Source organism: Schistocerca serialis, chromosome 6, assembly GCF_023864345.2.
Source record: "Schistocerca serialis cubense isolate TAMUIC-IGC-003099 chromosome 6, iqSchSeri2.2, whole genome shotgun sequence".
Classification (NCBI taxonomy): domain Eukaryota; kingdom Metazoa; phylum Arthropoda; class Insecta; order Orthoptera; family Acrididae; genus Schistocerca; species Schistocerca serialis.
In genome coordinates, this window is record NC_064643.1 from 479,954,700 (window position 1) to 479,982,044 (window position 27,345).

Below are 27,345 nucleotides of genomic sequence, written 5' to 3' on the forward strand. Positions count from 1 at the left end.
ATTTAAGACGTTTGACTCCTTGTTAGGAAAAATATGACTCAGACTCTCGTCCTGTCACCATGCCTTGGGAATTTTGTGGGATTTTCTAAATCACTGTCTGCGATTTGCAAGATGTGGTGGTGCAACTAGGGTAACTGGTGCCGGGGAGAAATTCATCGATAAACAGAACAATTGACATAGAAAAGCAATACAGTGGATACCGCAGTCGGTATAACAAATGCCGGCGAAAAGCTGCAGTCTGTCATAGACGTCCAAAAACCGCGGGGGGGGGGGGGGGGGCGGGCTTACATCTCCTAGGATCTGGGTACAAGCTTTCTATTCGTTACGGGATTATCACAAATTTACAGCACTGATTGTCTGTGACTCTACTAAACTGCAGATAAAACTTTGCCGAGAGCAACGGGAAACGTCGCCGATTTCTTGGTACGACGGCGATTCCGGCGCTTCTCTGCATTCAGAGTGGTTGCGAACCTCGATAGAACCGTGCCTAAATAAGTGATGAGCTCAATCTGTTCTCCGACACTCCCTCCTACAGCAGTTTCTCTTCCACGATGATTTTTGCTCGACGTACTAACGGCATAAATACCTGTAGTTTCAAATACGATAAGATATACAGATTGATTCTAAAGTCACTACACATTTTGTACTTACACTATTTTATTAACCATTATGTAATGGCACTGCAACTTATGTTACAATAGGACATAATTTCATTACATTTCAATGTGACCGGCTTGCACGTCTAGACACACCGCCAGCGCTCCACTGTAGACCGAAAAACCTGCCCAAGCATATCTGGTGTAATCTCAGTAGCTGCGGCTCGAATCCGCTGTGTTAAGTGTTCAGTGCTGCGGATTTTCACCTGGTATACCTTAAACTTGATAAACCCCCATGCAAAAAGTCTAAGAGTGTCAAGTCAGGAGAGCGGGGTGCTCACATCCGTGGAGAGGAACGACCAACCCATCTGCCGGGAAATGCTTGATTCAGATAATACCGAACAACGAGGGCAAAATGGGGTGGTGCCCCATCCTGTTGAAAAACAACAGTATCCATAATCCCATCAGATATCAACTGGGTCTCCAAAAACTGTTCCAACATATCTAGGTATGTGGTTCCAGTAACGGTTTGTTCTGCGAAGAAGAAGGGCCCGTACACTGTTGACCTCGTTATCCCTAACCACACGTTCACTTTTGCTGTGTCCCGTTGCCACTCCTGCAGCACACTTGGTTGTTCGTCTGCCAAGATCCTGCAGTTGTGTCTGTTCACACGTCCACAGGTATGAAATGTAGCTTCATCACTGAACAAGACATTTTGCATCAAATTATCATTTTCCACAGCTTGTAGCGGGTCATGACACATAGCTTGTCTGGCTGCGTAGTCCTCCGCTTCATGCTTATGTACGACCTGGATATGGTACGCACGTTTGTGCAGCTTGTAACAAAGAACTCTCCATACAGTGGTTTGAGGAATACCAAGCTCCCTACTAAGTCACCGGGTAGATGCGGAAGGGCTACGTGTGATCGCATCCTGCACACTTTGCGCCGTGTCTGGCGTTATGGTCTGCCTCCCTGGACGTTCTTCATCTGCAACACTACCAGTACGCTGGAATTTATTGACTAGGGTCTTGATAGCAAGCTTGGTGGGGCCTATTTTCCGGAACCGACGGGTAAAGTCTGTCCGCACCTCTTCATACGTCATTCCACGGAGAGGAGCAGAAACAACAGCGATTCGTACTTCCTTGGTTAGCATTCTGTCGTAGTACCGCTAAGAAACAAATCCTCCGTTATTATATCACTGAAATGTACAGTGACTTACTATGTCACTGAAATGTTCAGTGACTTACTATATCACTGAAATTTATAGTGACTAAGTATATCACTGAAATGAATAATCACTTTAGAATCACCCTGTATATATCATTTCTCAAATTTAGTACTTAAGGTATGACATGTTTTCAAGTCAACCGAATCAGTTATATCAAGAGTTGCAGTTTTAGAATTTTATCCAGTGTAGCGAAAAGGCTTACGGACGCCCATTGTCTCAGGTTTTAGCCCTGGTTGCAACACAATTTTATCGTGCCCTCGAGTTCCAGTGTTTATCACAGCTACAGCTGTGAGTGTGCCCGCGTCTACAGACGTTAAAGTAACCTTTGGCGTGCCACAGGGGAGTGTTATGGGACCATTGCTTTTCACAATATATATATAAATGACCTAGTAGATAGTGTCGGCAGTTCCGTGCGGCATTTCGCGGATGATGCTGTAGTATACACATAAGTCGCAGCATTAGAAAATTGCAGCGAAATGCAGGAAGATCTGCAGCGGATAGGCACTTGCTGCAGGCAGTGGCAACTGACCCTTAACATAGACAAATTTAATGAATTGCGAATACATAGAAAGAAGGATCCTTAATTGTATGATTATATGATAGCGGAACAAACACTGGTAGCATTTACTTCAGTAAAATGTCTGGGAGTATGCGTGCGGAACGATTTGAAGTGGAATGATCATATAAAATTAATTGTTGGTAAGGCGGGTGCCAGGTCGAGATTCATTGGGAGAGTCCTTAGAAAATTTAGTCCATCAACAAAGGAGGTGGCTTACAAAACACTCGTTCGACCTATACTTGAGTTTTGCTCATCAGTGTGGGATCCGTACCAGATCGGGTTGACGGAGGAGAAAAAGAAGATCCAAAGAAGAGCTGCGCGTTTCGTCACAGGGTTATTTGGTAAGCGTGATAGCGTTACGGATATGTTTAGCAAACTCAAGTGGCAGACTGTGCAAGAGAGGCGCTCTGCATCGCGGTGTAGCTTGCTGTCCAGGTTTCGAGAGGGTGCGTTTCTGTATGAGCTATCGAATATATTGCTTCCCCCTACTTATACCTCCCGAGGAGATCACGAATGTAAAATTAGAGATATTCGAGCGCGCACGGAGGCTTTCAGACAGTCGTTCTTCCCGCGAACGATACGCGAGTGGAACAGGAAAGGGAGGTAATGACAGTGGCGCGTAAAGTGCCCTCCGCCACACACCGTTGGGTGGCTTGCGGAGTATAAATGTAGATGTAGTTGTTTGACCGATTCTTGGCGTCATTCATTATCAGTCACACTATAAACAAATTACGAAATTAGTCTATCGTCGTCCGTGTAAGTCTTGCAGGAAGTGAGGGCAAAGAACGTTCTGTTTGTGAGCGACACAAGGTCCTCGCTGTCGATGTAATGAATATCTGTCCGGCGAGCTCCGCCGCAGGAGACGGGAGGTGAACAAGTGGGGCACACTGCTGGGCGAGGTGCATGCCGGGATATGCATGCGGCTGGCTTCTGTCCGGTAGCCGGTAGCCAATAGCAGGGTGGCCGGTGGCCGGTAGCCGGTAGCTGAGCAGAGCAAACAGCACCGCGCTCGCCTCTATCGGCGTCTATGCCGCCCACGTTACACAAACACCAGCGCCGCCTGTTTATCATCAATCAGTGAGCAAACATGCTACCGCGGGCCGTAATTTCTGTGTTAGTGCTTCCATTCAGAGCGGGTTAAGTAGCGCTAAGTAAGGCCGCTTACAGAATACCTGCTCCTTGTTCTAATGGTGCCACGTATTTAACCTCTCTTGTCTTTTTTACCCAACTCAGCCCTGCTGGTTCTCGCAACGAGCAGCGATTCTCGAGGAACGGCTGGTGTGATTAGTCAGTGGGTGTCAGCGTTCCTAACGACGGGGCAAATTTCGTGTGTAAGTAAAGTTCCGCATTCTGGCTTTTTTTTTTTTTTTTTATCTCATTTTGTTCGTTTTTGTTCGTTGAATCTGATCGGGGCGGATGTCGTAAGACACCCTTTGAAGTTCGTTGTTGACCTATTAACTCAGTTTTTTTATTACAGAGGGCAGCTAACCCTCTGACCGAACACGCTGAGCTACCGTGCCGGCTAGGCCCTAGACGGACCAATCGGGGTCCCACCGACCGCCGTGTCATCCCTTGCCAGCGGCGTCAGTCAATGCGGTTTGGTGCAGTATGTTGTCAGCACGCCACTATCCCGGCCGTTGTCGGGTTTGTTGACCTCGAAGCCACAGTTGGTCGAGTAGCTACTCATTTGGCCTCAGGAGGCTTAGTGCAACGGCATACCTGTTCTCCCACATAAGAAACATCTCTGGCAGTTTCCAGAATGCGATTTTCGCTTTGCCGGACCGAGACTCGAACTCGGGACCTTTGCCTCAGATGACAGAACACTTGCCCGCGAAAGACAAAGGTCCCGAATTCGAGTCTCGGTCCGGCACACAGTTTTAATCTGCCAGGAAGTTTCATCTCTGGCAGTACCGGGAATCGATGGAGGGTCCTGAGAATGGCAGTCAGCACTGTTGACCAGTCAATAGGGGACCGTACAAACTTCCTCTCACCGATTTGATTCGTATTCACAGGGCGTGAAGGACACGGATAGGACTTGAACGTACATAAATGGGAGGACGCAACTCTTCAACCGTTTTCTTGAAAATAGACTTCGAAAATTTTATGCGTGCTTGTCTACTTTTGTGTAGTCACTAGTATTTAAGGAGTCCGAAATAGAGTGAAGGCTTAGTTTCGTAAGCGAGAGGTCTTTGGATCGAATCTCACTGCCGGTACTTCCCATTTTTCATTCTCACTTTGTTCTGACAACAGATATGTGGGAACACCATGAAATTTTATGATGAGCGAGAGTCGTTTATGAATGTAAACCACGTTTGTTTTTCAATTGACGTCCCAGAGACCTCGCGCTTATGAAACTATCAGCTTACTCGTTCGGCTGAGCAATCTTTGAATACAAGCGTTCGTACAAAGTATACTGGCACGCCTAAAACTTTCAAACACGATTTTCTCGAAAACGGTTGAGAGTTGCGTCTTCCTGTTTACATATGTTGAGGTACCAAGTCGTGCCCTACACTTTGTCAACATGGCTGAAATAGATGTGTGGGTAGGGGGGCGGGGGGAGTTCGTACGGTCCTCTCGTCAGCTACGGACACGGACAATTTCCTGCGTATTGACATCATATTTGGCAGAAGCGATCTGTCATGGTGATGGACGTTGTCTGAGGTCTTCGTAAACAAAAGCGAATTCTATCCTGCTACAGACATGTCACCGAATTTCCCTCCTTGGCTTGCCTATATCGAACTCGCCCCGAGTCACTGAGGATATCGACACAACAGTACTCGGAACTCGGATCTCCTTAGCCCCTCTATATTCAGGTGTCTAAAATTGTCCCTCGATTCGAGCGGCATACATAGGAGAAACCGTGAGATATATCGGCCTAGCAACACCGAAAATCTCTTCTGAAGATTATCAGTCTGTTGGCTGGTTTGATCCTGCCATCTTCCTTTTGCTGTATTGTCCTGACCTTTGTGTATTATGCCTAATATCCTCAGCCGTAGTGTTACCATTCCTAGATACTTCTTACCCAACACTATGTTTTCCTTTCCGCACACTATTCCTTCCTAAGGATATGACAGGGATGTAATGGTCGGTAATGTAGTGGGACAACGTTCTAATCTATCCCCAATGTTACTCAGTCCGTAATACGAACTACGGATGAAGTCGGATTTCATATTTCTAGAATTCCGGAAAGCATTTGACACGGTGTCACATTGCAGGCTGTTAATGAAGGTACGATTGTATGGAATAAATTCACAAATTTATGAGTGGCTCTAAGACTTATAAAGTAATAGAACCCAGGATGCTGTGGTGTACAGTAAGATGTAGAAGTTGAGTGACTGTAGAAAGGTACAAAACGACTTGGGCAAAATTTGTAGTTTCTGTGGTGGATGGCAGCTAGCTCTAAAAGTGGAAAAATGTAAGTTAATGTCGACGAGGAGGAAGAACAAACCTGCATTGTTCGGATACAGTATTACATAGTGTCCTGCTTGACATAGTCAAGTCATTTAAACAATTGGGCGTAACTTTGCAAAGCAATATGGAATGGTTCAAATGGTTCTGAGCACTATGGGACTTAACTTATAAGGTCATCACTCCCCTAGAACTTAGAACCACTTAAACCTAACTAACCTAAGGACATCACACACATCCATGCCCGAGGCAGGATTCGAACCTGCGATCGTAGCGGTCGTGCGGTTCCAGACTGTAGCGCCTATAACCGCTCGACCACCCCGGCCGGCAATATGGAATGGAACGTGGAGTTTGGAATAACACTTAAATGTTACGGAGATGCTTTCGGGAACTCAAATTGGAATCCCTGGAGGGAAGGGGACGTCCTTTCCGAGAAACACTATTGATAAAATTTAGAGAACCGACATCTGAAGGTGGCTGCCGAACTATTCTAGTTCCGCCAACATACACTGCTCGTAAGAGCCACGAAGTTAAGATACGAGAAATTAAGGCTCATACGCAGGCATATATACAGTCGCTTTTGCCTCGCTCTGTTTGCGAGTGGGACAGGAAAGGATTGGTTGGTTGGTTCGGGGTCATCAGTCCCATAGGATTAGGGAAAGATGGGGAAGGAAGTCGGCCGTGCCCTTTCAAAGGAACCATCCCGGCATTTACTTGAAGCGATTTGAGGAAATCTCGAAAAACGTAAGTCAGGATGTCTGGATGTGGGGTTTGAACCGTCGTCCTCCAGAATGCGAGTCCAGTGTGCTGTCCACTGCCACTTCGCTCGGTAACAGGAAAGAAAATGACTAGTAGTCTTACAGGGTACTCTACGCCAAGTACTGTACGATGGCTTGCAAAATCTCGATGTAGATGTAGATGCAGGTGTAGATAAAGATGAAGCTCTCAAGGAATCAGAGGGTAGAAGGAAACTCAAGTTCAGCGAGGAGAGGGAGAAAATGGTTGAGGCCCAATGATTAAATCGTAATTCTGTCTGAGGCCGCAAGGCTTCGAGCAGAGTTGAGCGGAGGGGACGGCTTCTTGAAAAGAGATAAGGTGAACGTCAAAAAAGTAAAGCAGCAGTAATGGAATGCATTAAATTATCACGTGATGCTGGGGAATTACATTAAGAAATGAGACACTAGAAGTAGTACATGAATTTTCTTATTTGGGTTGGAAAATAACTGAATATGACTGAAATAGTGAAGACACAAAACGCCGACTACCAACAGCAAGAAAAGTGATTCTGAAAAAGAGATATCGTAAACGTGGTATATAAATGGAAATAAGTTTCATTTAATTTACGTCTATAGTCACAAACTTTTCGTTAACAGATTACCGGTTTCGGTCTTTAATGACCATCATCAGATCTGCAGCAAAAGTGGGACAAACGTAAATACACACGCATATTGTCTGCAGCTTAAAAACAATACATAGACCATAGTGAAATGTAGTATTGACAAAATTTACATTTGTGCGCTTTAAGTATGGAAAGGCATACGGAACCGCGCGACCGCTACGGTCGCAGGTTCGAATCCTGTCTTGGGCATGGATGTGTGTGATGTCCTTCGGTTAGTTAGGTTTAAGTAGTTCTAGGTTATAGGGGACTGATGACATCAGATGTTAAGTCCCATAGTGCTCAGAGCCATTTGAACCAAAAGGCATACCTGTTTCACAAAAAACAATGTTCTAATGTACTAGAGCCATAGTGACATCGTCAAATGTTAAATACATGTAAATAATACGTATAAATAACATCATATGCACGAGTCATGTTGTCAGTAGCACTACTGTTTAAGACAAGCTGCCGTAGAGTAGCCACAAGATGTTTGTGTTGTAAGGTCACCAGATGTAGCTAATGTCGGCATACCATTTCTGCAGCCGAGGTATCGTATATAGATTCTGCATTCTTTCGAAGCTTTGTAAAATTCAGGGTGTCCATTATGATTTCTCTCGGATGGCTTTACGTAACTGAAAAATCATAATCTGCTGCGTTCGGATTTTTAATCCTAATTTTATCTCTGAATCAATAATGAAAATGGCCAACAGCAGTGAATCACGAGGCGGAATTGGCAGACGAAAACGTGAAACAGCTTTGAGTGGCAGCCAATGAAATCCTATAAAACACCAAGAATGGTATCGACAAGTTGCGGAAAAAAAAGACTGTTTTTGCCAACCTGGACTTGGGTGACGAGTTTCTTAATACTGTTCCTTAGTAGCGGCATCAAAATGAAGATTTAGTCAATCTGAATTAAGTGAAGGCAATAAATGATCCGGCAGAAAGAGGCGTCAAGCTCATGGATAACTACAGCAAATTATTTGTAATAAAACGAGAAACAGACGTTCTTCATATTATATCATAATATCACCTTTAACTTTCAGGACATAAAAAACACTTTACCAAAGGAAACGGATTTGTAAAAGAAAATCTGACTTTCTCATTTTATTGCGTCACTTAGTAGATGGTTAACGCTATAAACTGAATTATTAAAGTCAATACAAAAAGAATTTAATAAAAAAGTTGAAAGTAATCGGTTGATCAGTTACTACAGCGTTATATTTTTTAGATGAAAAAATAAATGACGTGTTTATATAATTGTTCGTTTTTTTTAATGTAGGCACAGAGAGGCACCTCTGGAAGCCAGGTGAAACGCAACTCATTTTTTCGTGCAATGGAAACAAAGTAGAGGGTAGAACAAAGAGCCACACTGATCAAAAGTATCTGGATAGCATTAGTAACATAAATATGGAATGTGTCTACCCTTCTTCTCTATGACGGCCTGAACTGAACTGGGGACACTGAATAATGTGGCTGAATGTCTGCAGTGGAATGGCGGCCCATTCTTCCCCAGCAGCCGAACCCAGAGAAGATAGGGACGTTGGGGTCATCCCCAAATCTGTTCCTCTAGGTTCAGGTAGGGACTCTGGGCGGGCTAGTCCATTTCAGAAGTGTTATTGTCTCCAAACTATTGTCTCACAGATGATGCTTTGTGAGAGGGTATTTTGTCATTCTGATACAAACAATCATCGTCTATAAAACAGTTCCTCTACTGTACGAAGTACAGAACGCTCTGAATTGTGTTCATATCCTACGGCATTTAGCGATTTTGTTAGCGCAGTAAGGGGAGCACACCCTACCTACGAAAAACACCCTCATAGCGTAACATCACCTCCTCCGAGACCGATGACCATAGCAGTCTGGTCCCTTTAATCCCACAACCCCTCCTCCGTACTTCAGTGTTGGTATTACACATGACGGCAATAGGCAAACCCAAACACTTCCATTTAATTGGAGCAAGTATAGCGTGACTCATCATCTCAAAATCACCCGTTTCCAGTCATCCACAGTCCAGTGGCGTTAGCGTTTTACACCACCCCAAGCGTCGTTTATCATTGACTACACAAAAGAGTTGCTTGTCAGAAGCTGCTGCACAGTTGCATCTCATTCTTTTCAACTCGCTACGCACAGTCATTGTGCTAGCTGGACTTCCGGAAGCACTGTGGAAATCACGCCGATTTCATGCGGCTTTGTATGTCCACATCCACAATTCTAATTTTCTACGGTCCTTAACGGTCAGTACATGAGGCGTGCCTGCTCCTGTTTACCTCCGGTCGTTCCTTCGCGTTTACGCTTCATAATAAGACACGGCTGCAAAATATTAACGCGAATTCTTTACAGACGAATGGAAACACTGGTAGAAGCCGATCTCGGGGAAGATCAGTTTGGATTCTGTAGAAATATTGGAACACGGGAGGCAATACTGACCCTACGGCTTATCTTAGAAAATAGATTAAGGAAAGGCAAACCTACGTTTTTAGCATTTGTAGACTTAGAGAAGGTTTTGACAATGTTGACTGGAATATTCTCTTTCAAATTCTGAAGGTGGTAGGGGTAAAATACACGGAGCCAAAGGCTATTTACAATTTGAACAGAAACCAGATGGCAGTTATGAGTCGAGGGGCATGAAAGGGAAGCAGTGGTTGGGTAGGGTGTGAGACAGGGTTGTAGCCTCTCCCCGATGTTATTCAATCTGTATATTGAGCAAGCAGTAAAGGAAACAAAAGAAAAATTCGGAGTAGGTATTAAAACCATGGAGAAGAAGAAAAAACTTTGAGGTTCGCCGATGGCATTGTAATTCTGTCAGAGACAGAAAAGGACTTGGAAGAGCAGTTGAGCGGAATGGACAGTGCCTTGAAAGGAGGATATAAGATTAACATCAACAAAAGCAAAACGAGGATAATGAAATGTAGTCTAATTAAATCGGGTGACGCTGAGGGGAATTAGATTAGGAAATGAGACACTTAAAGTAGTAACGGAGTTTCGCTATTGGGGGATCAAAATAACCGATGATGGTCGAAGTAGAGAGGATATAAAATGTAGACTGGCAATGGCAAGGAAAGCGTTTCTGAAGAAGAGAAATTTGTTAACATCGAGTATAGATTTAAATCTCAGGAAGTCGTTTCTGAAAGTATTTGTATGGAGTGTGGCCATGTATGGAAGTGAAACGTGGACGGTAAATAGTTTGGACGAGAAGAGAATAGAAGCTTTCGAAATGTGATGCTACAGAAGAATGCTGAAGATTAGATGGGTAGATCACATAACTAATGAGGAGGTATTGAATAGGATTGGGGAAAAGAGGAGTTTGTGGCACAAGTTGACTAGAATAAGGGATCAGTTGGTAGGACATGTTCTGAGGCATCAAGGGATCACTAATTTAGCATTGGAGGGCAGCGTGGAGGGTAAAAATCGTAGAGGGAGACCAAGAGATGAATACACTAAGCAGATTCAGAAGGATGTAGGCTGCAGTAGGTACTGGGAGATGAAGAAGCTTGCACTGGATTGAGTAGCATGGAGAGGTGCATCAAACCAGTCTCAGGACTGAAGACCACAACAACAACAACAATGATGTCACTAACAATCGCCTTGGGCAGCTCTAGAAGGGTTGAAATGTCCCCAATTGATTTGTTACATAGGTGACATCGAATGAGTAGTCTACGTTACAAGACACTGAACTCTTCCGACGACCCATTCTGCTGTTAGTGCTCCTCTACTGACAACACAATACTTTCTGCCTCCTTTTATAGTGGCGGGTCCTCCTCACGTGATACTAGTGGCCAATTCTGCATTATATAGAGATCAGATAGTGTGCGTGTCTCGATAATAGTGAATGTTAGCGGCAGAAAATTAGCTGTTTACTTTTGGAGCCCCACTGCCCGAGTTCCCAGCCCCTCCCTTGCCGCGGCCGCAAGCGCTCGGCGCGCCGGAACAGTGCGTGACGCGCGGCGCTGGTGTTGCAGAGAAGCGGCGGCTCAGCCTGTGCGTGGGGTGCGGCGCGCAGATCCACGACCAGTACATCCTGCGCGTGGCGCCCGACCTCGAGTGGCACGCCGCCTGCCTCAAGTGCGCCGAGTGCCACCAGTTCCTGGACGAGACCTGCACCTGCTTCGTCCGCGACGGCAAGACGTACTGCAAGCGCGACTACGTCAGGTACCACACGCAGCCCGCTGCACTCAGCCCTTCACTAGTTCGTACTGCCAGCGCAGGCCTTCTGTCATGCCCAGCCGGGCATCTTACCCGTCCATTAGCAATGACGTGTCTACATCTCCACCAGCTTCGATTCCATAAGGAATAGTTCTGCACAGTGATTGTATATTATCATAAGGAAGGGTAGGAACACAGCAGTCAGTAGCAATCACCTTTGGTTTTTTTTTATTGTTTTTGCGTAGCCACATTACAACTATAAACAACTATCTTCAGTGCATTTGACTGAATTGTAACCCAACAAACTCGAAGCAATACATGTCACCGCACGACATTACTGGTGTACTAGCAAAGTTTCCTTCTGCCCTCATCCGTACTGCTGCGAGTTTGCTGGATTATAGCTCACTCAAATGCACTGAAAATGGCTATTTATAGCTGCAGTATTGATATGCGTGAATCATAAAAAACCAATGGGATTGTGACTGATTGCTGTGTCCTTAGCCTTTCTTACAGCTACACTACTGGCCGTTAAAATTGCTACACCAAGAAGAAATCCAGATGATAAACGGGTATTCACTGGACAAATATATTATACTGGAACTGGCATGTGATTACATTTTCTCGCAATTTGGGTGCATAGATCCTGAGAAATCAGTACCCAGAACAACCACCTCTGGTCGTAATAACGGCATTGATTCGCCTGGGCAGTGTGTCAAACAGAGCTTGGATGGCGTGTACAGGTACAGCTGCCCATGCAGCTTGAACACAACACCACATTTCATCAAGAGTAGTAGTCACTGGCGTATTGTGACGAGCCAGCTGCTCGGCCACCATTGACCAGACGTTTTCAATTGGTGAGAGATCTGGAGAATGTGCTGGCCAGGGCAGCAGTCGAACATTTTCTGTATCCAGAAAGGCCCGTACAGGACCTGCAACATCCGGTCGTGCATTATCGTGATGAAATGTAGGGTTTCGCAGAGATCGAATGAAGGGTAGAGCCACGGGTCGTAACACATCTGAAATGTAACGTCCACTGTTCAAAGTGCCGTCAATGCGAACAAGAGGTGACCGAGACGTGCAACCAAAGGCACCCAGTACCATCACGCCGGGTGATAGGCCAGTATGGTGATGACGAATACACGCTTCCAATGTGCGTTCACCGCGATGTCGCTAAACACGGATGCGACCGTCATGATGCTGTAAACAGAACCTGGATTCATCCGAAAAAATTATGTTTTGCCATTCGTGCACCCAGGTTCGTCGTTGAGTACACCATCGCAGGCGCTCCTGTCTGTGATGCAGCGTCAAGGGTAAACGCAGCCATGGTCTCCGAGCTGATAATCCATGCTGCTGCAAACGTCGTCGAACTGTTCGTGCAGATGGTCGTTGTCTTGCAAACGTCCCCATCTGTTGACTCAGGGATCGAGACGCGGGTGCACGATCCGTTGCAGTCATGCGGATAAGATGCCTACCATCTCGACTGCTTGGGATCCAGCACGGCGTTCCGTATTACCCTCGTGAACCCACCGATTCCATATTCTGCTAACAGTAATTGGATCTCGACCAAAGCGAGCAGCAATGTCGCGATACGATAAACCGCATCGCGATAGGCTAGAATCCGACCTTTATCAGAGTCACAGCATCTTCTTCCTGTCGGTTAAATTTCGTGTCTGTAGCACGTCATCCTCGTTGTGTAGCACTTTTAATGCCCAGTAGTGTACATATCCTCACATGTATTGCTGCGAGTTTGCTGGATTACAGTTCACTCAAATGCGCTGAAGATGGCTTTTTATAACTGCAGTATTGATATGTGTGAATCATACCAATGGGATTGTGACTGACTGCTGTATCCTTAGCCTTTCTTACATGTACGTCTATACTTCGGTAGAGAGTGTGCGGTAGAGAGTACTTATGGTCATTATCATCTTGAGAGTATTGTACAGCTGACGCCGCTTCTCGATTCCCATGTTTGACTTCTTCCGATGCTGGCAGCCTCATCCTTACAGTCCTCTGGCATTCATCGCGTCCCGGACCTCTCGACTCCAGCTCCTCCTAGCTAGTCCAAACTTTCCTTTTTGCACTGGGATCCACTGCCACATTTTCTTTGGCCATCGGCTATCGTCCTTTCCAGATGTCCATACCACTTTAATCGTTTCATCTCTATGTTGTCTATTATTGATTTATCGACATCCATAATCTCTCTTGCGTTTATAATTGGTAAACTTCCCAGCCTGGAGATGCCATTACCTCGTCTCCATAAGTTCATCTGTAGCCCAAGCAACTTGTTTCTCTGACGCTTGTTGATAACTCACGGTCATGCTACGTATATAGCGCTGTATTCAACAGTTGAACGATATATCACCTGTTTCGTCTTTTTTGTTTTTTGTTTTGTTATTCCAACGGACCGAGTTCAGTTTTCGTACAGCCGTTCTGCCCATATTTTATCATTTCTCACCTTCACTTTTTCCGTTTAATAGCCTCATAATCCCCAGGTACTTAAGACTTAAATCTTTATATCTTACTGGTTTTAACCTCCAGGTCTTCTATGATACTGCCACCATCCTGTTGATATTCGGTTTTTGCCATACTTATTCTGAAGCCCTATCCTTCATAGTCCTCTTTCAAATTTCGAGGCATGTACTCAGCATCATACTGGTCTCCCGCTACGACCTCGTCATCAGCGAAAAGAACTGTACACAGGGTTTCATCACCCACAGGGACTCCCATGCAACCGTATTTGTTCCTCCATACGGATTTTAAACAGCGTTGGTTCTGTAGCACACCTCTGGCGTAGCCCTGTTTTAATATGAAACTCCAGTGACACTGAATGTCCTACTTTGGCGAAGCTCACACAGAACCGTTTAACTACTTTGACGTAAATATTTGACAAGCCCCTATTCTCCATACTTACCCACAGATTCTTTCGTGCTACCGTATCACAGGCTTTCTGCAAATCCACGAAGGATAAATAGGTTCCTCTCACTCTGGCAATTCTCTGCTCTGTTAGATTCCATAATATGAATGTTCTATAGGCAGCATTATTATTTCCGCCCTGCCCTGTTCCATTCGTGAATGGTGTGTAGGAAGGAGGACTGTCTCTGATTTTCTGGTTATGGTTACTTCTTGAGATATATGTGGGAGGAAGTGATTCGTTGTCAGACTCTTCTTCGAACGTACGCACTCAGAATTTCAACACTAAGCCCCTTCGTGACAGACGACACGTTTCTTGTAGTTTCTGCCACTGAAAGTTCGTTGAGCATCTCCGAAACGCTCTCCCTCTAAATAATCCTACTTTATAAGGGTCCCAGAGGTATGAAAAATACTCAAGAACCGGTCAAGTGCGCTGTAAGTCACGTCTTTTGTATATTAGTTACTTTTCGTTAACATCCTCCCAGTGACGCCTGCTGTTAGTTTTCTGCGGTAATTCCGAAAATGGCTCTGAGCACTATGCTACTTAACTGCTGAGGTCATCAGTCGGCTAGAACTTAGAACTAATTAAACCTAACTAACTTAAGGACATCACACACATCCATGCCCGAGGCAGGATTCGAAGCTGCGACCGTAGCGGTCGCTCGGTTCCAGACTGTAGCGCCTAGAACCGCACGGCCACTCCGGCCGCCCCACTGTAGGTCGCTCCGGACTGTTACTCCTAGGCGTTTTACGTCTTCATCTTCCTGCAATACCATAATACATCAGTAATGGATCTCTTCGCCTATTTACGCGCAATATTTTGCATTTATTTGCGTTAAGGGGCAACTGACAGTTCTTGCACCAATCTTCGATACTCTGTAGGCCATCCTACATTTCGTTACCATCTTCTGGCCTTGCTGTTTTCCTCTAAGGTCGGCCCTGGCGGTCTAGTGCTAAGGCACGTGACTGGAAACAGAGGTCACGGGATCGAAACCCTCAAATTTTCAGTCTGCTTTTAATCTAGCCTTCACTGCTCAACGATGTGGAAACTCGCTAGGAACGACACGTCCATAAAATTCCACGTTAAACTGTGGGTCCCATTTCTGCGCTTGTTACATTTGCGCTATGTGGGCATGTGTTATCATGAAGCAACAGCACACCTTGTCGCGCACCGTTCCACGACCGTGATTTTCGACAGTTTTTCGTTCTCCGATGGATGTATAACGGTTTTTGTCCTTTTGCAGCCAAGAAACACATAACAGCACGTTGGGTCTGTTTGAGTGCATTTGGTAATAACGTCGCCATAGTCCACGTTTCCGCATTTACCGCATGCACATCGGAAAAAGCCACAAACGCCACACTAACCTCTTGATTACCTATCGGTACTTACATATCCGCATCGGAGTCGGGCTAGTTACATACAGAAAGTTCAGAAATCCCCGTTAAAAACTTCTTGGAATAGTAGAGGGGAGAGATTAGGTAACATTTTGAACTGTAAACCATCTCCGGAAATGTACCGTTTCCATGCTACAAGCATTTGAATACGTGTTGGTGACGCGACCACGTTTACAAGTAACTGATTAGGTGTCACTCAATATATAACTGTTTTACAGTTCATCTCGTTAATAGCCAAAGAAACTGTTCGTGTACTACTGGTTCACAGGTGCTCTTCAACGTGAGGCAATGCGGCCTCTTCCATTTCGGATGTGCGGCCTCTCCCCGGAGCACCAGTCACGCCAGCTGGTACCCTTTCTCGAAGCCGCTGCGTAATTGTTACGAAAAGGGCACGCGATGGAGTCAGACGTTCTGAATAAGGATTTTGATGAAAGCGCCGAGCAGAAGAACAATGTCGGTGTATTCTGCAAACTTGCACTCAACCATGTTACTCTAACATTCGCAGAGATGAGAATGGGGCTCGAACAAGGTCAGAGAGGTAGGGCAGACGTCAGATGATCTCAGCCGATCCGACGTGACCACACTACGTCATGACTACGCCGTCGCAAACCTACCTAGCAAAAATGCTGTCAAACGGATGTAGAACTGAAATAGTATGTTTTCAGACAATGGGTTCGTATTCAAAATATTGTGTACTCACTCCCCTCTAAAAGTTTGTAACGGGAAATTCCAAACAGTTGCATACGCTGCGGCGACAGCCTGAAACAGAAACTTATTGATCGCCCCTTGTACACTGTAAACAGTGAGGGCCTTATAACATTCCCTTGGGGTACTCGGAAATTACCTGTACATCTTAAATATCTTCAACATTTCCCGAGCCTGTTAGCAACTGTATAAATATTAATTTTAATTTTAATAGCCGGCCGGAGTGGCCGAGCAGTTCTAGGCGCTACAGTCTGGAACCGCGCGACCGCTACGGTCGCAGGTTCGAATCCTGCCTCGGGCATGGATGTGTGTGATGTCCTTAGATTAGTTAGGTTTAAGTAGTTCTAAGTTCTAGGGGACTGATGACCTCAGCAGTTAAGTCCCATAGTGCTCAGAGCCATTTCAACCATTTTCATAATTTTAATAATCAACAGCCTCAGTTGTACCGTTCATCTAGAATTTACCTAGGTTTCAGTCAGGATAAACCACCCTACTTCAGAGTAACAGTAACTACCGTTTGACCATAGTGGACATCGTCAAGCTAAAACTACAAATCCATAAATTATCGTCAGACTGTAAAACTTATCTGAAACTGCCTCGACCCTACGTGGCTGCCGCAACGCTGTCGCGAAGTGGGGCCAAGGCAGTTTCAGATAACTTTTACAGTCTGACGATAATGTATGGATTTGTAGTTTTAGCTTGACGATGTCCACTATGGACAAACGGTAGTTACTGTTACTCTGAAGTAGGTTGGTTTATCCCGACTGAAACCTAGGTAAATTCTAGATAAACGGTGCAACTGAGGCTGTTGAGTATTAAAATTAAAATTAACCTTTACATCTGTAGATTTTGTCCCGTTAAGAATAAAGTAGGACTGACTTCCAGCTTAAGTCCTCAATCCAGTCCCACATCTGGTACGATACTAGGATTCACCACCGTTCTCACTCAAAGTGTCCCAAACTCTTTGGTGGTACGAGGTCATAAACTGTGTCATTTGAAATGAACTGCCGGCCGGAAATAAAAATCAACATACATACAGCTAATAGCAGTGGGTGTGCTCCACCCGATGTTTCTGCACCTCTGTGCCCTGCTGATACAATGACGGTTTTTATTTTAGTGTACTTCGTTTGCATGGGAGTGTCTTTCTGTGAATTCACCTCCATGTTTTTAATAGCGAGATGACAATGTGCAACACTTAGTGGCTTTACAATTCGCGTATCCGACGATCTTAGGATGGATATATATCTTGGCAGGAACTGGTAATCAGGATATTTATCAACTGCGGTCTGGCCAATAAAACTTCTATTTCGAAAGCTTTTTTATATACATATTTAGTTATTTATTGACACAGACGACTTGTATACAACAACAGTTCTAGCTCGCAACTTCTGTTGAAACTGACGACCACGAGGCTCAATACATGCATCACATCGGCCCATAAAACTTTGTCATAATCTCTCAAATATCCATGTCGTTTGTTGTTCATTAAGAGAGGCAGATTCATTTAACTCTGTACGTTGACACCATAATATCAGGCGATTGCGCTGGCCAGTGGAAAGATTCTCACCATTCAATCCATCGATGTGGTGGTGGTGGTGGTGGTGGTGGTGGTGGTGGTGGTGGCCGAGTTTGTGACCTCTCCTTCTACCGGTCTCACTGAGAGGGACAACTGTCACCTAGCGCGATACAAAAGTCATAAGACAGCAATATGCACTTCTACAGATGGCGGTTGTATCGCATGCACAAGGTATAAAAGGACAGTGTATTGACAGAGCTGTCATTTGTGCTCAGGTGATTCACGTGAAAAGGTCTACGACGAGATAATGGTCGAACGACGGGAATCATCAGACTGAATGCCGAGTGGTAGTTGGAGCTACACGCATGCGACATTCAATTTTGGAAACCTTTCGGGAATTCAATGTTGCAAGAATCACGGTGTCAGTGGCGAGAATACCAAATGTGAGGCTTTACTTCTCATTATGAATATCGCAGAGGCCGACGGCCTTCACGTACCGACCATGAGCAGCGATGTTTGCGTAGAGTTGTCAATGCTGACAGTCAAGCGTGAAACAACCGAAGAAATCGGTGTGGGACCTACGACGGACGCATCTGTAAGGACAGTGCGGCAAAGTATGACGTCAATTGTCTATAGTAGTAGATGACCGACACGAGAGCTTTGATAACACCACGACATCGCCCACAGCGCCTCTCCTGGGCTCGAGACCATATCGGTCGGACCTTAGACGACTGGAAAAACGTGGCCTGTCCACATGAGTCCCAGTTTCAGTTGGTAAGAGCTGATGGTAGGATTAGTGTGTGGCGCAGGCTCCACCAAGCCGTGGAACCAAGTTGTCAACAAGGGACTGTGTAAGCTGGTGATGGCTCCCTAATGGCGTGTTCTGTGTGAACATGGACTGGGCCTTCTCGTCCAACTGAACCGATCATTGACAGAAAACGGTTATGTTCTACTACTTCGTGACCATTTGCAGCCATTCATGGACTTCATGCTCCCAAACAACGATGGAATTTTTATAGCTGACAGTGCGCCATGTCACCGGGCCACAATTATCCACGATTGCTTTGAAGAACATTCTGCACAAACATTCTGGACAATTTGAGCAAATGATCTGAGCACCCAGAACATTTATGGGACGAATTCGAGAGGTCAGTTTGTGCACAAAATCTTGCACCGACAACACTTCCGCAGTTATGGACGGCATGATTCAATGTTTCTGCAGAAGATTTCCAGTGACATGTTGAGTCCACGTCGGGTTGTTGCGATACGCCGAGTGAAAGAAGGTCCGACACGATGTTAGGAGGTGTCCTTTGACTTTCGTCACTTGAGTGTAAGTAGAGGCAGAGCCACCTCCCAGACTGGTCGCCTGGGGACTGCGGAACTCTGGCGGTGGACCGAACGAGGTGGCGCAGTGGTTAGCACACTGGACTCTCATTCGGGAGGACGACGGTTCAATCCCGCGTCCGGCCATCCTCGTTTAGATTTTCTGTGATTTCCCTAAATCGCTCCATTCAAATGCTGGGATGGTTCCTTTGAAAGGGCACGGCCAACTTCCTTCCCTGTCCTTCCATAATCCGATGAGACCGCTGACCTAGCTGTTTGGTCTCTCCCCCCAAACAACCCAACCCTGGCGGTGGTTTCGCTGCCGAGCTGACGGACGGTCCGCTGTCAGAGGCACGCAGCCCAAGCGCTTAATTAGGCCGCGCCGGCGGGGGCTGCGGCAGCTGCTGTCTGCGGGGGCGGCGGAGGCGGTGGCGGCCACGCCAAAACAAACACCGGGCTGGCCTCCCAGGGCGCGACCACCGCCCTCCGCGGGCTTCGCTCTTCTTAATCAAAGCGGCAGGCGCCGTATTCTGCACTCGAGCCCTCACTGCTGACGCCGCTGTCTGCGGCTACACGGTATGTGTGTACAACACTAAAGCTGCAAGTGGGGGTCGCTAGACTGAGCATTTTGATATGAGGGATTCGTCGTCTGCTCAAAATAAGTTTGTAGATCACTCTTCGTCCTCTGGGCCTGGTGGTCTTGTGCTAAGGTGTGTTCCTACAGGCAGAAAGATCAGCCAAGAACGAATTTACGATCGGATCACGAAATATTTCAGTCTGCATTTAACCAAGTCTTCACCCCTAAGAAGTTCGAGTGCTCCATTTAGTTCTAAAGCGACTTTCGCTGCTGTCGCCCTCTGGCATCGAACAGCCAAAGAAACTAGTACACGTGCCTAATATCGTGTAGGGTCCACGTGAGCAAGCAGAAGTGTCGAAACACGACGTGGCATGAACTCAACAAATGTCTGAAGTAGTGCTGAAGGGAACTGACGCCATGAATCATGCAGAGCTGTCCATACATCCATAAGAGTACGAGGAGATCTCTTCCGATCAGCACGTTTCAAGGCATCCTAGATATGCTCAATAACGTTCATGTCTGAGGAGTCTGGTGGCCAACGGAAGTGTGTAAACTCAGAAAAGTGTTTCTGGAGCCATTCTGTAGCAATTCTAGACGTGTGGAATGTCGCATTGTCCTCCTGGAATTGCCTAAGTCCGTCGGCATGCACAGTGGACATAAATGGAGGCTGGTGATCAGACAGGATGTTTCCGTATGCGTCACCTGTCAGAGTCGTATCTAGAAATATCAGGGGCCCCATATCACTCCAACTGCACACGCCCCATACCATTTCAGAGCCCCCACCAACTTGAACAGTCCCCTACTGACATGCAGGGTCCATGGATTCATGAGGTGGTTTCCATATCCGTACACATCCATCCGCTCGATAAAATCTGAAACTAGACTCGTCTGACCAGGCAATGCGTTTCCAGTCATCAACAGTCCAATGTCGGCGTTGTCGGGCCCAGGCGAGGCGCGCAGCTTTGTGTCGTGCAGTCATCAAACATACACGAGTGGGCCTTCGGCCCCTAAAGACCATATCGATGATGTTTCGTTGAGTGGTTCACACGCTGACACTTGTTGATGGTCCAGCACTGAAATGTGTAGCAATTTGCGGAAGGGTTGCACTTCTGTGACGTTGAACATTTCTCTTCTGTCTTCGCTGGTCCCGTCCTTGCAGGACCTTTTTCCGGCCGCAGCGATGACGGAGATTTGATGTTTTTCCGGATTCCTGATATTCATGGTACACTCGTGGAATGGTCGCACGGAAAAATCCTCACTTCGTCGCTACATCGGCTGTGCTGTGTCCCATCGCTCGTGCGCCAACTCTTAACACGACGTTCAAACTCACTTAAATCTTGATAACCTACTATTGTAGCAGCAGTAACCGATCTAACAACTGCGCCAGACACTTATGTTATATAGGAGTTGCCGACCGCAACGCCGTATTCTGCCTGTTTTCATTTCTCTGTATTTGAATACACATCCTATACCAGTTTCTTTGGCGCTTTTTCGTCGCCAGCCTTTTCAATGAAAGTCCGTCAAAGTTACTCAACACACACATTCGTCTCTGTTGTGACTTAGCGGATGATGTTTTTCTGCTTCACCTGTATCCAGCATGAATCTCCGTTCGGCACCGCACCGAAATCTCTCTACCTGTTGCTTTGTTTTCGTAAGTTACTGGCTACAGTTATTGCCCATTCACCCATCTCAGTTGTGGAATGTCAAATATGACGATACGAACGGGGCGCCCACTCTGAGGAAGATCTTTGACACTACCTGCCTCTTTAAAGCTTTTGAACCACCTCACTATTATTATTTCTTTTCGGTGGTGCTCTCCCCATACTGCCGCCGAGAACTGCGCAGTATCTTTGTCACAAATTTGGATTCTGCATATCAGATAACACATTGCACCTTCTCTTGGTTTGCCGCCTTATGAGTACACTCCACGTCAAATTTGCAACAAAGGACAAAGACAAAAAGCCTTTGAGAGTTGCTATATTTTTTAGACATGATACAGTGACTTCGTAGACGCCCTGTACACACTGTGTTATGTCGTTCACGAAAGGTTCTTCAGATCAGATTTAGCCTCACATTTTTCTTTTGGTGTGAACCCAGTATTTGACTGAATTTTCTCATTTGGAGAGAGCTGAAGGGTGATTTAACACTTCAATCTTTCTTTTTAGCGGGCCTAAGTACAAGAAAAATGTGCTTCTACAACGTTATTATTTATATGTATGTATAATTTTTTTTCTATACGTCGACTGTACATTGTTGTAGTCTTACTGTAATTTAATTCCAAACTTGCTCTGTTCGGCCACCTGCCATTCGTTGTTGAAGTTTATCTGCGCAAATGGCAAACAGTACCATGGCAGCGACAGACGATGATCGTCAAAATTCCATAGACACGTGACAAGTCTTCGTCTTTGCAGTTCAGTGATTCAAAAACTCTTCTAGGAGCACTGAGAATAAGTTTAGTGAAGTGCGTTCTCCTTGTGTCTCTCCTGAATGGGAAGAAGTATGTAAAACTACCGATCGGTAATGAGACACTGAATCGCCTAAACTACTTAAACACCCCTCTTTCAAAGTATCCGAGAGGCAGTCACTAGAAGTGAGTATCCTATTACACATAGAACAAATATTGTAGCCAGTAGCGTATATCGGTTCTTAATGAACAGTTGTTACATCCGTGCCCCCATAACTTGTCCATGGATTGAGTATTATGAACTTCCTACTTCTATTGAAACCGTATTTGCTGCAACAATGATCTGAACGGCGTGACTCTCCACACTTACGTTATGCTGTTTAAAGAAGTAGTCACAGTCCCCACTTTCCCCTGAAGGTATTTAACAGCAGAGACAACCAAGTGTAGGACATCCTCACACGAGTGTCTTATGCGAACGTGATTTGCAACATGGTCGCACGGAACATTCTCGGCAGCGTAATCTGCGTTTGCAGTGCTCTCTAGCGGCTCTAGCGGCAGTTGTTGGCTACACATGTAGCACGATCACACAGATATTGCTTCTAAAAATGGACACACTTGAAGTGCAGCTACCTTAAGTATCGATTATTTATCATGTACGTAGAAAATCACTAAGAGCACTATGGGGGCATCAGTGGATACAGAGGCGCTTAAGATGCTGAAAAGAGACTTCTAAAAACAATAATTATGGTCTCTGCAAACGAAAACAGCACCCCACCCGGCCACACAGACTGATGTCTTAATTGAGTATCAGTTTGATTATTGTCACAAAAATGCTGTTGAGTAGTAGTAATACACCCAGAGCCATTTGTCGTGGAATCCTTTTCTGTGTTTCGCCCGTCGCCGCTATTCCATTTGCAAGTGATAATGCTAGATGGCAGTAAAGGCTTTCCAATAGGATTTTACCTTTAATCTGCAATGTTAACCAACCACTGTGAAACAGTAGTAAAACGTGACTACATAAAGTAGTCGCAGTTTTTAATCATTACGTACCTGATAACAAAATACTTAAGAGTTTCTTACAAATTATACTCTCTCAGCTAAGTACGTTGTATGTATTAATTGTTCACTCGAAGAAGAATCACGGTGTGGTGACTGACGGGAGTAGTTGTTACGATGGACATGTCAGTCGCTACCAACCTCAGTTTTCAATACTGTAGGCTGGCGTAATTAAACATATCAACAAACTGAATCAATTTCAAATTCAGCTGCATACAACATTTCTGAGACAGCTAACTCCCTGTCTTACGTCTGCTTATGTTCACGAGGCGTAGACGTGCTGTCGCTTGCTATGCTGAAAAAGCTAATGGCACCATCCAAGGCCACTCGTCTTCCATCGAAACACCTACTCCCTTCAGGCGTAATAGATAGTAGTAAACGCCAATTATAAAGTGGTAGCCTTTTATGTTGGCTGATAAATGAAGTGAAAATATTATAGAGAATAAAAACAGTATTTCACCTGTTTTAAGTTTTATTTTATAAGAAATTATGCTTCGTTTCCCCCCTTCTTCCCCCCCCCCCCCCTTAATCCCTGTCGCAGGTACGAGAAACACTATTGGCCAATATCGCCAACCAAGTTCGGTTTTGGCCTCTATACCCTCAAAGTTCAATGTGTTTTTTTCACTCACTGCTACATGTTTAATGATATTTTAAGCTTTGGGTATCTTAGTACTTTCAACTACCGACATATCGTATCCGACAGTTCATCAAAACTATTTGTAACCAGAATGCTTTTTTTATGTATCTTTAATGTGCAGAGGCCTCGAAACATTTTTTCATGGAACGTAAGCTCTATTACAAAAGCCAAACATACGACATTTCAGCTTTAGATGGCTCCGAAACGTAACATTTCCACATCCTGACGTCACAGACGTCGTCCTGTCTGAGCAAGAACCCGGACACCGTGTCGACACACAATAAGTGTACCGTTTTCTCTGGATATCGTGGCTGAAATGCCAATAAATAACTGTTCCCAGCTTCCTAGTCGCGTTAAATGTGGCCATATCTCCTTTCGTTGGTCTCGCATGCCACGTATTCGCTGTATCAAAATGGTCAGCGTAGCAGCTCCTGCTCTTAGTTTCTGCCTTTACGCTTTCTCTAAAGTATCTTGTTCGTTATACAACTGGTATATATTCGTACATACTGCAGACGCAGGATTGAAAAACTACCAAACTGGGTAATGATCATAAATCTTCACATTATTTATGCTCGAATACAAGAACCCCTTGGATCTGCGTGGCTGAACCCGGCAGTAGTGAATAGGTTAACTGTGAATGCAGCAAACATTTGTATAAAAATATACAGTGTTATTATTCGCATTCGGGCCCCTATGTTTTCTTTCATCTTATCTTGTGTCCATGTTACTTCCATTCTCTCAGAATGGCCTCATTTCCGCTCGACAGACGAAGCTGTTCGGTATACTGTTTTTCTGCCAGGTCAACTGCCCAGTCGTGAATTTTCTGCGTTTTTTTCTTTCTTTTTGGCATATAGCTTTGGGCTACCATGCCTCCTTCAGGTTTTCTTTTGCTGCACCGAAAGATTTTATTGTTTCAGTTTCAGCCCTACTGTAACTGTATAGAATATTGCACCCTGTCTAATTAATCTGGTTGGTTTCATTCTTTTAAAATGCCCGTGGAACTTTTAACCTGCGATTTTTTCGTGTCCGAATACATGATGTCAGTCTTTGCATTTCTTTATTTGTTGTTAGCGTGCATGTTCCTTCTTCATTACAATGCGGAAATAATATTTTCCTGATTTCTTCCTTTTTACGCTCCTTTTGGATTTCTTCAGTGTCCCTCTTTCAGCTCCATAAAGACACAGTGGTTTGATGACTGCATTGCAATGCCTCTGTTTCGTGTGTTTTGAGATGCATTTTTTACTATAGATACATTAAATTTTACATTAAGCGATTTGAACAGTCAGAGATAAAAATATGTGCTACACAAGCACTCTCATGTCCCTTTCTTATCCGCTGAAACACTTGCAGCGTCAATAAACATAAAAATCAAGTACTAAAATCTACTCCAGACGATAGCGCTTGCCAGAGTCTATTAGAACATTTCGACTACTATTAGAGTAGCGAAAAATATAATTTGTTTCCGAGTGCTAGTATTCAATACGACAATAACACCCGTCCATCTGGCGGCAGTTGACATTCAAAAAGATTTCTAATTATTGTAGGCTTTAATTTCGATAATCTGAACGTTTAGGCCAATATTTGATGTGTGTTGCAGGTACATCGATCAGCAAAATAAGAGCTAATCTGAATAACGACTACGAGAGTCTAGCCTTCCAGATAAGATCAGGAAACTTTAAATTAATCACCGTGGAAATGCTGTTAGCTTTCCTTAAGTACATCATTTTGATAGGGATCGGTAAATAATTCATAGCTATAAACAAGCTGAAAACTACGGATTCTTTTATTGATTCACGATTACGCCAGTAACGTCTGTTCATCAAGACAAGCAAGTAATAATTACATTACCTTAGAATGTTTTCTGAATAACTAAAATCACAATGTGAGGTTGAAACTTTATCGTCAAACAGTCCTTAACATTCCTTAATATTTATTCTTATTAATCGACTCAGTCAACGCTAATGCTGTAATGAAGCCTAAGCAAAAACAGTTTTAGGACTTGGCTATCACTGAGGAATTTTTCACTGAAGTGGGGTTCATAAAATCGTGGTTATGCCTTTTACATTTTCTAATAATTGGCGAGTAGGAAGAAAATGACTGCAGCGTTGTTCGAACTAAGCGCGCAAGCGTCTATGGCATCTCACTCGATCAGCAATCAAAGATAAGGAAGTCGCTTAAAAATGACTGAAATAAAACGATATATTCAAAACTAGGTAATTACTGGGCCAACGGTCTTGCCGCAGTGGTAACACCGGTTCTCGTCACATTACCTAAGTTAACCGCTGTTGGGCTTGGCTAGCACTTAGAAGGTGACCATCCGCTCTGTCGAGCCCCGTTGGCAAGCGGGGTGTACCCAGCCCTCGTGAGGCAAATTGAGGAGCTACTTGACTGAGGAGCAGCGGCTCCGGTCACGAAAAAATCGGCACACGCCCCTCCATATCCGCATTCAGTGACGCCTATAGACTGAGGATGACACGACGGTCGGTCAATACCGTTAGGGTCTTCCGAGACCTGTTCGGACGAAGTTTAATTTGTACTTAAGTACTAGAAATAGGAAGATGTGGGCAATGCATGTACGTGAAGCTGTTTATAAAGTAATGATGAAAACTATTAATATTATTATAGAAAATGCCTATAGCTGATTAATCAGAGCATTAAGATCATTCAATGAATTACCTGTAGCTGCATCAGTGGAAGTTGCAGCTTACTGTGGCAACGTTTTCATTTGGTCAGCCGGAGAATGACAGAAATTCTGAAAAAACTGCAGTGGGAGACGGTACACAAAAACAAAACAAAATACTGTGACCTCGGCCTCCAAAAAATTCTAGAAATAATGTATTGCCTCCAACACACATCGGTCACTGCTTCTACAATAGCAGGTTATCAAGATTTAAGTGAGTCTGAACGTGGTGTTACAGTCGGCGCACGAGCGATGGGGCACAGCATCTCCGAGTAGGGGTGCAGTGGGAGCTTTCCCGTACGACCATTCCGAGTGTAATGTGAATATCAGGAATCCGTTAGAACATCAAATCTCTGACATGGCCAGAAAAACATCCTGCGAGAACGGGACTAACGACGACTGCAAGAGAATCGTTCAAAGTGACGAGAGTGCAACCATTCCGCAAATTGCTGCAAATTTCAGTGCTGTGCCATCAACAAGTATAACTGTGAAAATCATTCAACGAAACATCATCTATTTGGTCTTTCTGAGCCGAAGGCCCACAAGTGTACTCTTGATGACTGGACGACACTAAGCCTTGCGCCTTGGCCCGTCAACACCGAAAGTGGACTGTTGATGACTGAAAACATGTTGCCTGTTCGGAAGATTCTCCTTTCAAATTGTATCGAGTAGATGGACGTGTACGGGTATGGAGACAACCTCATGAATCCATGGATCCTACATATCAGTAGCGGGCTATTCAAGCTGGTAAAGGCTCTGTAATAGTGTCAGGCGTGTGCAGTTGGAGTGATATGGGACCCCTGATACATCTAGATACGACTCGGACAAGT

The 27,345-nt window shown here is 44.9% G+C and overlaps 1 protein-coding gene across 1 annotated transcript in view; it reads left to right on the forward strand.

Moving 5' to 3' along the window:
- Positions 1-27,345, forward strand: part of LOC126484942 (uncharacterized) — a 330,159-nt gene that overhangs the window by 126,297 nt on the left and 176,517 nt on the right. Inside the window, exon 4 of the mRNA XM_050108543.1 lies at positions 11,129-11,318. Coding sequence (XP_049964500.1) covers positions 11,129-11,318 — 190 coding nt within the window. The remainder of the gene's footprint in view (positions 1-11,128; positions 11,319-27,345) is intronic.